The sequence below is a fragment of the Dermacentor silvarum genome, chromosome 4 (assembly GCF_013339745.2).
Source record: "Dermacentor silvarum isolate Dsil-2018 chromosome 4, BIME_Dsil_1.4, whole genome shotgun sequence".
NCBI lineage: Eukaryota > Metazoa > Arthropoda > Arachnida > Ixodida > Ixodidae > Dermacentor > Dermacentor silvarum.
Genome location: NC_051157.2, coordinates 26,944,598 through 26,954,697, shown reverse-complemented (window position 1 = coordinate 26,954,697; position 10,100 = coordinate 26,944,598). Strand labels below are relative to the sequence as shown.

At 40.7% G+C, this 10,100-nt stretch overlaps 1 protein-coding gene across 5 annotated transcripts in view; it reads right to left on the bottom strand.

Annotated features, from left to right (window-relative positions):
- LOC119449656 (UDP-glucose 6-dehydrogenase) overlaps positions 1–10,100 on the bottom strand; it is a 49,342-nt gene that overhangs the window by 34,357 nt on the left and 4,885 nt on the right. For 2 of the 5 annotated variants that reach the window (XM_049665352.1, XM_049665349.1), the window contains one exon: positions 7,972–8,133. The exons of 1 other annotated variant lie outside the window; for it this stretch is intronic. In XM_049665352.1, the coding sequence (XP_049521309.1) occupies positions 7,972–8,130 (159 nt within the window). In that variant the 5' untranslated portion in view covers positions 8,131–8,133. Of the gene's footprint in view, positions 1–3,656; positions 3,822–5,124; positions 5,263–7,971; positions 8,134–10,100 lie in introns of all 5 variants that reach the window. 2 more of the 5 variants (XM_049665348.1, XM_049665347.1) reach the window with 2 other exon arrangements.

Here is a 10,100-nt window from a genome sequence, read left to right as displayed (position 1 = left end):
TCTGGAACCCAATAGTGAACAGCATGGCCACTGAGCCACTGCAGCCTGTGCTAGCTGTCTACGAAAGAATGAACACTAATTACTAAAGAAATCAGAACTAGTCATGCAGAATATCAACATTTCGGCACAAATTCTTCCTAGTCCCGTTGAAAATGTGACTTGAGTCTCGAGGCAGGCTTACCATTTGGAAAGCTCTGAAGACCAGGTGTTCATGGTGATGATACGATCTTCAGGAATCCAGTGCTTGTACACAGAACACAGCTCTTGAATAGCTGCCTGGCCTTCGGGTGTCTGCTCTCCCCCAATGAGGATGCGGTCTGGGTCAAGTAAGTCCGCAACAGCTGAGCCTCGGCTAGAAATTCAGGGTTTGAAAGAACCTGCGAATGGAATGAACATTTAGCATGCCGCTAACTTGTGCAATCACCATCACACCATATTTTCCACATACAGTGAAACCTCGTTGCTACGAACACCACATTAACAAACTTTTCGGAAATCCCTTGCTGACTGCTTACAGTTTCAATGTAAAAATATTCAGGACTGCAAACTTAGAATACTGAATTTTTCAGAATAACGATGTTATAAGCTTCCGTGTCATGTTAACAACTCCTCACTACTACGAACTATATTTCGAAATCTAGGTATTCTTAGATTTTCATGTTTCCTTTACGGCAGCCGGACAGTAAGCCAGCAGACAAGGCGCAGAAGACAGATGCCACAGCACATAGGTATGGAAAACCTGAGACGGCGCCAGAGAAAAAAAATGTCAGAAGGCGCACCACTCTATATATACGGTGCAGCAGTGGTATGTGTGGCAGAATCTATGGAAATAGCAACAGCGTGGGCTGAGAGCCAACATCGACGTTTTCGGGGAAGCTCATACGGTGAAAACTGATAGGTTGATGGCCGAAATGGTTAATTTTGGGGCTTTCAGTATACCAACCTTTCAGAATAACGAACAATTTGTTGCGGTCCTCTGAAGTCGTTATATCGAGCTCTCACTGTATAACCCATCATTGCTTATAACACGGGTTACATGCGTTGGTGGGTTACACAGTAAAATTATAACAATTGCAACAGCCCGAAAGAAAAAGAAAAGATCTGCGCTTATACCATGCAGAAATAACTGCATACAATGCTCAAGTCCAAAAAAACAGTCTCCATTCGCAGATGCACCACTTTTCCACGTGCCACGCATACACCCCACACAACAGACGCACTAGATACATCCCCCACACACAGCACTTGTATCGTGAATACAAGAGTGCTGTGTGTCGGGGACGTATCAAGTGTTTCTGCTGTGTGTGTTGTGGGTGTGTGTGTGGTGTGTTGTGTGTGTGTGTGTGTGTTGCGAGTGTGCCTATTTGAACTTTTAAATGTTACCAACTAGCCCAACAGCAAGTTCTTTTCTACTAACCCAACATGGCGACCCAAAGAGGAGGAGAATGGGTGACCATGAAGGAGGGGAGAAAAGCAGCTTCAACACGCAGGGATGAGGAAAGGGTGGGATTCAGATCACGAAACTTTAAATGACAGAAGACTGCTTTAGGTGTGTCTTCATGGCAATGCACACCACGCTGCCTAAAGCCACACATCAACGTGAAATAACCCACACCCAACTTTACTGTTAAATTTATAAACTCTTGGTGCAGGTTATACGCAAAAAAAAAAAATATGATACTTAAACCAGCACGTCTTAAGCACCATTTTGTTTCTAATGAGGAAGGTGTTGGAGATTTCTGGTTCGGCTGCCTCAATGGGCACTACCTTATTGTGTCTTGCTTTCAAAGCATTCAACGCTGCTTCTTGAAGTCTGTGTTCGTTATGTTAAGCCACTACAATGTGTCTTCGTTGTTCGGGTCTGACAGCGATTGCACGTGGTGCCCATAAGATACAGTAAAACTACATTAATTTGACCCTCATTAATTCAGAAAAACAGGTTATTCGGACTTGTCCTCTGGTCCAGGCACGCATATGCATTACTTAATGGCCTCAAACCACAAAGAAAGAAATATTTAAGAGGGGAATCAGCCCGACTGCAACATTGCACGCGTCAGGATTTGGCGAAGAGAAAATGCAGTTCTCACCGCAGTAAGACAGATGACGTGGCGGGCGCATTCCCATTGTTTACACGCTTTTCTATGGGTGCGACAAAAAAAAAAGTGAGATACTCTCCATATTTTTAAAATTTTCTCAAATTTCAATCAAATGTCGAGAAATATAAGCGATGGACTTTTAGCCGCACTATTGCTACTACTACTCAAATTACATGCCGCACTGCCCCTGAAATGAACTACCAACAGTACCCTGAGCAGACAACATCTGCTCAGGCTTGCGAATTCAGGTAGATGTACTGGCATGGCTATTGGAGAAGTATGGGAAGCATCATTTTTCTCTGCTAATGGTGACTTTTGCTCATCCACATAACATGAGTACCTCGTTTGCTCTTCAGGCAGTGCAGATGGATATGCCGAAAACTTGGCATGTTCCACATAGATTGTGTGACGATGTTGCTCATGATGCCATACTTGATGCTCTTGAATCGGTTGGCCCTTGGCAGTCAAGTCTATAAATAAATATTTCATAGCGCCTTCAGGACTTCCAACTGAAGGTCTAGCTTACGCTTCGCAGACGCTAGAGCGTTAAATCACAGTTCGGTGTTCAAGAAAAGATTTTATTAACTGACAAAGGTGTATAGGGCATTTCTCAGAATTGAGAAACGAATACTTTGGGATGCCAAAGGCTGTCGAAAGCACCCTTTAATAAAGAGAGATGAGTAAAGCATGCAGCTTTTTATTTGTTTGGGTTCTGTTGTTTTTCGAAAACACCTAGGCATTGCCCTGATGTGTTTTATGTTCAATTAAACCTGCCATGAATCAGGAATTGTTCCTGCCTGGTCGCGGAACAGCTGATCGCAAATTAGTTTTACACAAGCATTTGAAAATAATATAGAATTTATTAATGCTAAGTTAATGCCCCCATTGTAACGGAATGCAAATTCTTGCCTCTTAAGTTCCAACTCAAATATGATTTAATTGTATCTTCCTTGTAGAATGTACTCTCCATGGCCTAAATAAAGGTGAACATGTTTGCTTTATTTTTTCATGTGGAACTGTGTTTGGACATTACAAATGAAAAATTACATTACATCACATGATCAACAGTGGAAGAACAAGGGAAGCAATTAAAATTAGAGGAAAATCTTTTTGTGTTTTTAAATATTGCAAGGCATTTTAGTTGAGGCTAGTTTTGACAGAAAAGAGAGAATTTATGTTTTGATATCACAGTTTCATAATCGCTAACGGACCAGTCCAAGCCGTCCAAGAGGCGAGAGCAAGAGATGCTAACGTGCCATCCATTTAGTTGTGAGCAACGTGCGATTGAAATGTAGGTTATCAAACTGTTTCACATTTCACAAAAGCTTGTTAAAAAAGTTTGTTCATGTGTGTTTGTAGTAATGAGGTTTCACTGTACCAACATGAGTGTAAACCTGTACATCCATAGGTACAACACAGCTTTTATCAGAATCAATGTACCCTCACCTGACAAGTTTTAAACAACATTAGACTAGACTGCAACACAGATTTAAAGCTTCTTAACACATCTCTATTTTGAAACCAGTTATTTCCAACAAATCTGTGTGTTATTAGACTTACCTGGAAGTTAGCTCCCTGAATGATGTTGGCCTTGAGGATACGGCTAATGCTCTCTGCAGCCTTGACTGGGACCGTGCTTTTCTCGACAACAATCTTTGGCGTAGTGGCCTTCTCAGCTATGCTCCTGGCAGCAGCCTCCACATACTGCAGGTCGGCTGCCCTTCCCTGAATCAGATATGCTCCCATTGTAACGGAATGCAAATTCTTGCCTCTTAAGTTCTAACTCAAATAAGATTAATTGTATCTTCCTAGTACAAATGTACTCACCATGGGCATAAAGAAGGTGAACATGTTGCTTTATTTTTTCTTCATGGGGACTGTGTTTGGACATTACAAATGAAAAATTACATTACATCATGATCAACAGTGGAAGAACAAGGGAAGCCTTAGCCTGGAGCCAACGTTTTGATAATGGCACTTGCCGAAACATTGTTCCAGGCCGAGGAGCCCCTGTTTAGTCACTGCTGATCACTTCCAACCAAGCCTTCATCCTCCTGTCAGCCTCAGTGTTGTCAGGATTAGATCACGTTACACATTATGTCATGACATGAAATCAAGCTGCACAACACAGCATACATACTGTACATACACTACACGAACACAACACCAGCCTTACAATGTACAGGTGGATTCAAAGATTAGCCTCAGGAAATATCAGTACATACATTCAATACTTTTGAAAATAAACAGCACAACTTTTACGCAGACTATGCCCTATGGCCTACGTAAAAGTTGTGCTATTTATTTCCATCCATGTACGTTTTGTGACTCCTGTGAGACACTTGAACATCTCGTTTTAGAGTGTCCCGCATTCATTGCACAGCGCGCATTGCTAATTAAGGAATAAGGATTTATTGGACTGCAATGTGCAACCCTTGACGATTGCCTATTCCAAGGGGGTGCGCTTCCCGACGTGACCCGGCCCATCGAGCCCTGCTAACTTTTATGAACGACACTGACTTCGCCTCTCGTTTATAGACATTATTTGTATTTGTTTTGTTCTGTCTGTGTCTCCGTCATTTCTTCATTTCCTCATGTTTTCATTTCCTCTATTCCCTCCTCCTGAAAGAGTAGGCAGGCGGTGTGCCCCTCTCGGTGGCAGTAGTAGTCAGCTTGCTCCCTCCCTATTTCCTTCATGTCCTGTGTTATATGTGTACAAACCAAATAATAATAATAATAATGTACCAACTCGTCCAAATTTCTGCTCTTCAATACTTTGACTGCACAACAAAGGCTCATGAACCAGAAAACAAATTTTCTAATTGTGGAGATTGGAATTCAGATGTGGGTGGCGTGTGCTTTAAGAAGTTATGACCCATACAAAGCACAGAGCTGCTAGGCCTTGATGAATATAATCTTTCTTGGGACACCTATGCTTTACTAACTTTTGTTCCAGAGTTATATTTTGCATAAATGCGAGGCTATATTTCAAGTGACCAGTGAAAAAGAAGCGTGCAAGACTGCTCACCTTTCCAAACCCATAGTTCTTCGTTGGCGTGTTGACTGAAATGAAGATCAGATCAGCTTCCTGGATAGCCTTGTCTATGTCGCATGAAAAGAAGAGGTTCCGTCCACGACAGCTTTTGACAATGTCATCCAATTGAGGCTGAGTGGAAGAGGACATTGCATGCATTAGTATATGCAACATTAGTTTTGCTCTTGACACAATACTGAGATAAAAAAGAGAACCCTCCAAATTCGTCCCTAAACAAGCCTTAAGTATCCCAAGCGTTCAAACCTGAAATAAAAATGTGACATTTCAACCTGTACGTGTTTATGAAACAAACATATCGTATATGCTTCACTTTAAAGTTCATTACTCTTCATTAAATCACAAATGGAAGCCATTTGCATTACCTGAGGATATTCTTGAAGGGAGCCACTTCAGTAAGGTCAAGAAGCTGTTGTACATTATTCATGACATCAATTCCACACAATTAAATTGTGGGGTTTATTACATCTCAAACACAGTGGCTTATGAGGGACACCATAGTGGAGGGTTCTGAATTAATTTAGACTACCTAGCCTTTCTCAACGTGCAACAAAAGCACTCCATCCCCAATCACACTCCATCCCCATCAAATGTGGGTTGGATTCCGAGCCACAGGCGGCTAGGAATCCAACCCACATCTTTGTGCTAAGCAGCACAACCCTATATCCACAGCAGTTAGTACATTCTTTGTAAATGCACGTTAGTCATGTGTCCAGAATTCTGACAGTTTTGTTCTTTCATTTGATGGCTTCCAGATCGATCATCTTGATGCCTCCAAACGAAGTGCCGGATACAGGTGAGGCCATAGCAGTCTACTGACCGCGGGCCCAGACATGAAGGCGCTTTTACACTTCCTTAGAGATACTGGTCTTGATGAGCTACATTAGTTTGTTGAGTGCTGCAGCGTGTTTTGTGTATGTCATGTGTCTGTGCCCTGCCCTGTGCATATCATTTCATGTTTCATCATACTCATCTGCAGTTGCATGCTAGTTGTGTTGCCAGGAAAACCACCTCTGGGTTTCACGAGGAGCTTCTTCTTGTTATATATATCATGCCATTTGAATGACTAGTGGTAACTGCATCTCAATGATTAAACCAAACAGAGGGGCAGTTTACCAGCCATAAGACATCTATAGCAAGAAAAATTATTAAATAAGAAGATATTTGCACAAGATAGGGTGAAGTGTGGAACAGGGACTACTCTACTTATGGCTTATATTCCAACTAGACAACAACAAAAGACTTACAGATGTACATTGAATAAAGGACAGTAACAGATATTGCAAGAAAGACACTTAAGACAAAAGCTATTTCTGCCAGCATTACGGTTAGCAACTGTACAATGGTGGCAGGCAGAATGCTCAGATTTGCAAGGAGATAAGCTGCTAAAGCAAGATCCATTTTATTTAAAAAGAACTACAGCAAACAGGGGGCATGCAAATCCTGTAAGCAGGCTCTCCCACACATGTAGGTTGACTTGCATGAGACAGCCGACCTCATACTCACAGAGCTGTTGAAGCTGAGGGTCGGGTGCAAATGGTGATGTCAGAGGCACCAGTTCATATGCTCAGCTTTAATTCCACATTGACAATCTTACGTGGGTCAAATGAGAAGTGTGGAGAAGCACACTGTCAGAATTTCACGTGTCTTGCGTTTTATGTTAAAGAAAAAGCCCTAATAAAGGAGTACTAAAGGTTGGGAAACATTTACAAGATATTTTAATGTGATACTGAAGTTAGTCTCGAAATGATGGACCTAGCGTCATCGACAATATCATGATGTCATGACATAGAGGAAAATTTGCTGACGTGTAGCAATAAGGTGAGGCATGATGATGATGCTCATAAAAAAAAGAGTGCTAAGCGTGTTCCTTTTGGCTCCACTCGCGTGCGAGAGCTGCAGCAATAGCAGGAACAAAGAAAGCCACTTTATGATGACATCATGACACATTCACCTCCCTGGTACCAAAATTGGTTTGTAGGAACAAGTATGAACGAGTTGCAAAAGAACAGATTCATCAGTTTGTTGGTTTTGCATTGTAAAAACAAGAGCGCGAAAAAAACACAGATACAGTGACAGAGCTGGACACAACAGTGCTGAGATGTCCGGCTCATGTTTCTTAAAAATGCATTTTTCGCTTTAGAGTTGTAAAAACTTGAAGGCACATCTTTTGTTCGGCAAAATTTCACGCACAATAACGATGCAACCATTGCAATACTTAGTTTCAACATAGCACCTTGTGTGTACAGCTGCTGCAAATGCATGTGCTACATGCCAGAAGCACCTCAAACAGCGCTATTCAAGTGGAAATAATGGAATCTAAAGAGCATGAAAGCATCAATGGAGGGGCTACAAAGGGACTGGACTGATACGCAGGCTTCTCCACAGGTCAAATATACGCTAGCAGATGCTACATGGCAACTAAAATTTGCAATGAGGATGGGCTGCACTGTGCAGCCATTGTGCATGAAATTTTGCAATACAAGAAAGCTGCCTTGCAGGTTTTCCAACTGGTCTATTATAGTAAATTATTTAGGGTGCCATGACGCTTTCCAGTATATTCCGTACGATTTAAATGATTTGTAACTTCATTTAACGCACACAAAAAACAAACAAACAGAGAAGCTGGAAATGTTATGTAGAAATCCTTCCAAAAGTTATGCAAGGGATGAGCCTTATCGCAAAAAGTTATTCGAGTGTGCCTTAGCCTTAAGGCATAAAAGTACTCTACAAGCTGCAATCTGCAGGTAAATAAAAAAGCAACATGCATTTTGTTTCATGAAAGTTGAAAAGAAAGATCAACATACAAGCAAGTTTCCCAACCTCATAAATAGGCAGCTCATCAGAGTTCCACTGCTTGATGCGCTCAGGGCTCTTGTCTGCGACCACAACTTTGATGTCAGGGCACTTGTGGGCAATAACGCTGCACGTAGGACCCCCAACATAGCCGGCTCCTATGCAGCAGATGTTTTTCACCACCATTGCCTGTGCACAATGTTTCCACATGTTAATGAGACACTGGAGAGCAATGTAAAGTTAAGCTGGATTGATACGGTACACTTCTTTATTAACGAAATTGGAGAGAAAGAGAGAAACGAGAAGGGAAAATGAAATTGGAGGCTTGTAAAACAATGAGGGATGTAAAAATGGTAGACGGCTGGTGACACCACACTGGCTGAATGCCGTGATTTACACCTCCTCAAGGTGCTTTATAAGTCAACGGCCAACCTAAAACTGGATTTTGACAGTTACTTACAGTTTAACACGTCTGTAAGTACTTAATCAATACATGAACATACCCTCATTATGCCCCAGACTAGAACAAATGCTTACCAGTTAAAATTTTTTCCCAGAAACATAAGAGACTGGAACATACTTCCAAAAAAGGTCACGAACAAGCACTCGGTCTACTCTTTCCTATCCACTGTTGCTTGTCATTTATAAATGAAGAGTGATTTGTACTGTGCTGATCGTAATGTAAGTGCTATTTTTTAAATCATGTACCAGTGATCTAGCCTTGTTACATTCCGTTTTTGCTCTCTTTATTGAATTCATGTCCTTAGTAATCGGTACTGTTGTTCTGCGCAGTGATGTAAAAGCACCATTGTTTTTTCTTTATCAATTGTGATTTGACATTATTTTTTTTGTGAACTTTTTTTTTTATGTACCATCCCTGCTTAGGCTGCCAAAAATCAGTCGGCAGTAACTTCAAATAAATAAATAAATAATTGAAAACCGCACCACACTGCCAGCTGATATCACTAATTTTCCTACTGTCTGCTCATGGCAATGTAATTGTTTATCAATAGAGAAAAATTGCGCGGCAATCAAAGTTATGCAAGCACTCAAACAGGCAACATTTGGTAACTGTTCCTGCATAAGAACAGCTGAAATGGAAACAGTTCAAAATTCATGGCATCACACTTGCATCAACAGCATTATGGTTCAAGCGTAAAATTCAGAATGAGACTTTTCACCTTCATTTTCTCTGCTAATCATTCAGCTTTTCAGTCGGTGAGTCAAAAAAGGAATGATAAAAAAAAATAAGGGCAACATAATCTTACGATTTCAGCTATCACGTTTAATAGAGGTGTGTGAATAGCAGTTCTTGAGATAAAATTGAATACAAATTGAATAAGTACCCAGAAGTAAATCAAGTACAAATCGCATGTCAGAAGCAAATCGAATATCTGATATTTTTTTAATAGTTTGTGAATAATGTACTGTCTCCTCACCATTCATATCAAACAATTATAACATTTTGGTATTCACAATAAAATGTTTCTCTCAATACAATGCACATAATAAAGCATGCTTTATTAAAAGCACAAAGGAAGTACATATTAGGAACAACTAAGCAGATTATTTGCAAATTGAGGGCTCTTGGGAGAATTGTGGTCCTGAATTATTATATAAAATATATAGAGGTCACTCTGTGGACCAATTGATATATGTGTATACCGTTGTGACCAATGTTACGATAACCAAACTAGTAACATTGGTTGCAACCAGACAGCATGCCATCAGCGATGACGGCAGAGCGAAAAAAAAAAAAAAAAACGAAAAAACTTTTCCTTTAGTCTGAGTTGTCGCAGCAGATGGTGCTGCTATTGTATAACATATGTTTCAATGAAACACATTCTGATTTAATGTGAAGATAAGACACACATGCTGCATCTATTAATAGTACCAGACAATACTCACTGCCAAATGCCATGACTAAGCAACATTTTCTGGCGAGTGATTGGGCTTAGCTGGAAAAATCTGGCTGACAAATCTGGCCCTAGTGTGTTGTGTCTGTTGTGGATGGGATGAAAAATATTGCACTTTTGCTTGAACTTCATGTTTGATCGTGTACAGTCAACAACATAACATACTTCAAAAGTATTAGAAAGATACTATTCGTATTTGCAAAAAGTTACTACTCAATTCGAGGACTTAATCGAATGGGT